Here is a 6,000-nt window from a genome sequence, read left to right as displayed (position 1 = left end):
CGTTAGATAGGAAATATATGCAAGCAAAAGATATGTAGTCAAGAATTAATATTTTTAAATTTGCATTCTACTGACTTGTATGAATATAGAGGTAAGACCCTCCCAATGGATGCCTGAAACTGAGTAGTATGAAGCCTATATCCACTATAGGTTTTTTCTTCTACATACAAATTAGTGATGAAGTTCTGTGAATGTTGTCTCTCTCTCAAAATATTTTATAATATGCAATGTTTTCGGACCTCACTTGACCAGGGATAAATTATTTTTTTTTCTTTTTTTTTAAGATTTATTTATTTATTTATACAAGCACTGGGTACAGTCAGAAGCGCGGGAGGGTGAGAGGATTCACCAGAGCCAGAGCGGGGAGCAGAGCAGGCAGAAGGACCGAAGTACACTGCTTAGGGGAGCAGCGGGCGGCAGGAGAGGTCTGCGCACCATGTGGGACCCTCCTCCGATGTCCGGGGAGCAGCCGGGGATGGAACCGGCAGCTTCGCAACCCAGCGCTCAACCACTGCGCGCCACCAGTGAGGCCCGACCAGGGATAAATTAAACCACTGAAAGCAAAACCATGGACAAGGGGGGACTACTGTGTACTCAGTACCCGAAGCAGCTTTGGAATCAAGAAGGTGGGATTTATATCTTACTGATCTTAGATCCAGGCGCAATTTTTGCTAGAGACAGCAAAGGCTTTCCTTACATCATGGACGTCTGCTATTCGGCAGGTGTACAATGAACCAAGGGCTACGATAACTTGTCAGCTAACCAAAAATCCTGTCCACTCGAGGTGAAAAATCAAGCCTCTGCTGAACAGAGAATGTCAGCAGAGGGGCCAGGTGTACTCTCGGCCAGCAGAACTCCTTCTGGGACAGTGCTTTTAATGGCATGGCAATGATTATTTCTATATAGAAGCTTGAGAAAGATCACAGTAAAACTCATTATTAATTTTTATTTCCTACCATACACCAAATGTACAGCACTGAACACAATTTTGTTGCTTTGATGTAAGAAATATTAATTGTTTGAGGAAACAGTTTACAAACAAACTACTTCAAATTAAAAAAATGCATACATCATTGCCTTTTTTGTTGTTTACAAAAGACCCAATTTACAGTATCAATCATTAACATAGTCAAAAGGAAAAATAATTCAGTGCACATTACAAAACACATCAAGTACAAAGGAAGCAAATAAATACAAACAAACTTCACAAAATATCCTGCTCAAACTATGCAAACACAAATAAATTAACCTGAAGTCATAGTAAATTATATAATAAATACATACGTTGGTAAGAGATTCCTTTTAAATTAAATAAAATATATAACAAACCTGTTAAAATATTTAGCAAATTAAACTTTTGTCTTTGTAATAAGTGAACTCATTTGTATGCATCTATCAAGTACTGTATAGCAAAATGTTTGCAATTACATAACTTTAATAGAAAATTTTGTTTGGTGTCCCATTTATAATAGACAGCACATATGGCAGCTCTTTATTTAAAATTGATTTTTAAATAAACACCATTCCTACCTAAAAAGAGACACCTCATTTTCACTAAACTAAGATTCAAGGGTCCAAAGGAACCCCAAACCAAAGATAAATCCCACTTAGTACATAACAAAGACCACAGTGTCATGAGAGTGGATTTCTGTGGATATTACTTTTAATTTGTGCAGGTAATAATAATAACAGAGGAATATATCAAACCTGTGAGTGCCTTCATATTCAATCTACATACCCATGAGGCTAATAAAAAATAAACACTTTTGTTATAACACAGAAAATTAAGCCCACACTAAGTTCAAGTGTCCATTTACACGGAGGCACATTGCACACGAGGTGTGTGTGCACACCAAAAAGGCAGTTTAGCTGGTTGTCTATACCTTTTTCTTAAAAAAAATAAATATAAAAAAACTTTTGAAACAATGCTGAACTACTTTACAATCCCTGAAATAGACATTGCCTTTACTATAGCAACTTCTAAACTCTGATCCATCCAGAAATTCAAGATTGCGGGCTCATTTTCACATGTGTGTGAGTGTATGGGATTTGTGAGTGTCTATGTGGGTGTGTGTGGGTGTGTATACTTTATCTGCACTTGTAGTATAATAGAAAGATTTTTATCAAATTGAAAGTTGTCTTGTTGCCTAGAGAGGGTGAGACAATGTCAGTAGTATTCAAAGTAATTACTCAGAGAGGAGTAAAATTGTTTCATGTGTTCTATATTTACCATTCTTTTCCAGTCAACCCAGTAAGATAAATGCTATTTCAGGGGGTATGGTATCTACAAAATTTCCCATTTGGATGTGTTTGCATTTGATAAGTACAAATCTACATCAATATTTTTACTTGTATGTTGTACCAACATATGGCAAGAAAGCCTGGCTGGTCACATCAAGTCTTGGGAAAAGAGTTGCCAACTATCTGATATGACTTGAAAAACAAACAGACAAATCTGCATTACTAAAAAGCTTATGTTTCTTTAAAACATTTCAAATAAATAATTCATATTAACTAAAACCGCACAGCCAAGCTGAATACTTTGCTGATTGCTATATTTAATTATTGCTAACAAATTCTGAACAGGCTGTTTTCCAGTATACTGTGCTTCTTTGAGTGCCATTGCCCACAAGGGGGCGCCATTTATCTTTTGATTCTTTTCACGCCACTCACCTCATAAATAGAAAAGCCAGGGGAGGGGGAGTGGAGGGAGAGAGGAAGTGTGCAATAAAAACCAAACTGGACCATAGCATAGTCCCTAGACAAGAATTTCCTTTATACTTTTTTGTTTTCTCATTTAAACCCAGCAAGATACGGGATTTGAGAATAGCATTTCTATTTAAATTCTATTGGAAAATAAATTAATAAACACACTTGTAAAAATATGGCAGACTTCAAAATGCAGTTAAAAGATAAAAAACTCTTTGATTAGAAATAAATAAAATATAAAAATGTCACATTTATTTTACATATTTTTACAAAACCAAACCAAACCAAAACAGTGCAATGAAGAAATAAAAGAAAAACGTATGAAAATAAATAAGATCTAGTATTTGACTGCATGGAATTTAATCCAAAGAGTCTATCATAGTTTTTCTTTCCTTTTTATGTTAGCTGGGGGGGAGGGGGGATTAGTGCAATGTTGCAATTGTAAATGCAGTACGGCAACCTACATGCCCCAGCAGCACAGGAGCTCCTACCAGATCCATTTATTCTTACTGCTGTGGTGATTTCTGTTGCTGGCAGGACTGGAATCCTACACATGGATGCCCTTCACTGCTTGTTTGATACTTTCCAGCAGAGCTTTGCATTCTGGGGAATAGTCCCGTTCCAGATTGCTGTACATGTCTGTGAGTGTATTTACATATGCTTCAAAATTCTGCTCACTGATAGGCCCCTAAATGAAGACAAAACACATTGAACCAATCACAGAGATCCAAGAAAAGGGGGACCATGTAACATCCAAGAGTAGCAGTGAGGCAGGAGTCCCGGAGGGAAGGTCAGGATCCACATGACTGCTGGAGTTTGGGGAGATGGAGAGAGATTGAATGTGTGTTGGGATTCATCTCACTTTTACTCAATTAATAGAATTAATGTACAGTAATGTACAGTATTTTGTGGTCAATTTGGAGCCACGTATAGGTGATGTCTTGCTGCTAAGCTGGATCTCTCAAAACTGCAGACTTGAGAGGTAGCCTCAGCTTCAACAGAGCATGCCCAGCACAAAATAGACCTCCTGTATGCAGAAGGCGAATGTTGGAGAATGTTCCTTTAGCAGAGCCATTCTGGAATTTAAGGAATTTAAGATTTGGGCAAGTTCCTCACTAACCAGCTGTCTGGTGGAAAATTGCCCTCTTTCATCCGCAGACACTGTTTTATCCATGTTGCCCTCGTAGCTTCATTGTAATATACATCTTTATTTCTCTATCTCTTTTTTTCGGGTAGCACATCAGATTCCCAGAGCCAGGATCTGTTCATCCCTTGTTCTTTTTGTGTTTTGGGGTATCTCCTTTGCCTAATGTGGTACTTCAGAGAGAGTGGACACTCGATATGTGGAAATTACATGCAGAAACGAAAGGAAATTAATAACACACTGGAAATGCTGCTCAACTATTTTTTGGTACCTCCATTTCCCCATCTTTTTGAAAACAGGACATATACCTGACTTCACAAGATGCTTGGAAGAAAGGATTTTTAAAAGGTGTAAGTGCTATAGTTACTAACGATATTATTTGCCATTGTTGCCATTTAGAAGGTAGACTTTCTAAATTCAAAGATTACTTTGTTGTGCTCAGCAAAGTACTGATCTACATGTTTAACTTGTTTGATCAGGGTTCTGTTTCCTTTAGGTTTCTGCCTTTGCTGTGCCATGTTTCTTGGTAAAGCATGTACTAGGACCAGGACCCAAGCAGCAGAGTAGATAGAGAACACACAGCACAGCCAGGCCCCCTGGTTAATCTAGCTTTGCAAGCTTGCTCAAATTACATAATCTCTCTGAGCCTGCTTTCCTCAAGAATACAATGGGAGTATCAATGCTCAGTCTTTGGTGCTTTAAGACACATTTAGTGTGTCACCCCTAAACTTCACTACTAGAGTACCTTGTACATAACTAGATAGGGTGCAAGTTATCTGGCATGGTGATGGTTATTTTTATGGCACTGGCAAAGAAAAAACACTGAGGAATATAAATTTGAAGTATGAGTTAAGGCAAATGTTAATAAGTAGTATCACCATAATACTCAATAATCAATTTTGGCTATCAAATAATATATTTTTCCTTTCTGTTTCTTATTATTACATTGTTATAAATTTTTTTTTTGTCAAGAGTAACATTTGGAATTGATTCAGATGATGGTTTCAGGCTGGAAGTTAGGTCAATGGAGGGATTTATTGCTTTCAGCAAACCAAACATACTTCATTAAATTTCTGCTTCTTTATATTTAAAACTCAGAGCTTTAGAAATATTCTGATATGCAGCACTGAGGAAATTACAAACATTCAACAGTGCAACTCCTCTCCCATATGTTCATTCTACTTATAAAAATGTCAAGGAAATTAATTTTTTATGAATTTTAAGTAGTTGCTGAACCTCAAATATATGTTTAAATTTTGGAAATAAGGATGCAATGCTCACTTTGATGTTTCTTACTCTGTAAGTGGAGAACTTAAGTATGTTCTTCAAATTTAGTAGAAAGAAGCACCAAGCTTAAAACAGTTCTTTTTTTTTTTTTTTTTTTTTACAGTTCTCAAGTTGGGTGGATGATGCAATGAAGGGGCCTCAGATTTTGTAAGTTCCCAGTGAGGAAGGTCATCGTAAGTCAGATGCAGTGAAGCCTGGTGCCTCTGCAGACTGCTGAAGGGTCCCCTCAGAGCTAGGTAATGTCACTGGTAATGTCACTGTTGGTGATTGTGCACGGACATTGCAAACTCCTGCAATGGAGAGACCAAGTTCTGGCCCTGGACTTACCATCTGTGGCAGCTGGATATCAGCAAGGCTTGAAATGAGAGCTTGACTCAGCCCCGCCAGCTCCTTCAGGAGACTTTCATTGCTCTGTTCTATAAGTTTGTTCTCCTCCTCTATTGTCTTTAAGTTGCTCTCCATTGATGTGATCTAAAATGGAAATAACTTGGAAATATGAGAAGTAGAGTTTGAAAGTACAAAAGGTTCCTCTCTGAAGGAAAATGTATCAGTTGAATTAAATGCCAAGGAATGCATACACTGTAATCTCTCTTCATAAAATTGTAACCTCATCATTTTGCTCTGTTTTGGAATCACATTCTCAAATCAATATCTTCTTCTCAAACTTCTTCATTGACTTGCAAATTTTGCATCTCACATGTCTATACAGTGGTTATCTCAGGTTCAACATGGTTTAGGAGCAAACCTTTGCTGTTTTCCCAAATCTGTTCATTGACACATAGCCCTCTGATTCGAGCTGAAAGCAACTTGAATATTGCTTGGGATTTCAAGGTATCCCTAGTGGCTCTCTTCTTCTCATA

At 37.5% G+C, this 6,000-nt stretch overlaps 1 protein-coding gene across 1 annotated transcript in view; it reads right to left on the bottom strand.

Annotated features, from left to right (window-relative positions):
* Nucleotides 1-932: 932 nt before the first annotated feature.
* LOC119243697 (suppression of tumorigenicity 18 protein) overlaps nt 933-6,000 on the bottom strand; it is a 97,456-nt gene continuing 92,388 nt past the window's right edge. The window contains exons 19-20 of the mRNA XM_037509662.2: nt 5,468-5,611; nt 933-3,397 (exon numbers count right to left, since the gene is read on the bottom strand). Of these exons, the coding sequence (XP_037365559.1) occupies nt 3,257-3,397; nt 5,468-5,611 (285 nt within the window). The 3' untranslated portion in view covers nt 933-3,256. The remainder of the gene's footprint in view (nt 3,398-5,467; nt 5,612-6,000) is intronic.

Source organism: Talpa occidentalis, unplaced genomic scaffold, assembly GCF_014898055.3.
Source record: "Talpa occidentalis isolate TD23 unplaced genomic scaffold, MPIMG_talOcc4v2.1, whole genome shotgun sequence".
NCBI classification, from domain to species: Eukaryota; Metazoa; Chordata; class Mammalia; order Eulipotyphla; family Talpidae; genus Talpa; species Talpa occidentalis.
The sequence above is the reverse complement of the archived record's forward strand: the minus strand, read 5'-3'. Positions and strand labels throughout refer to the sequence as shown.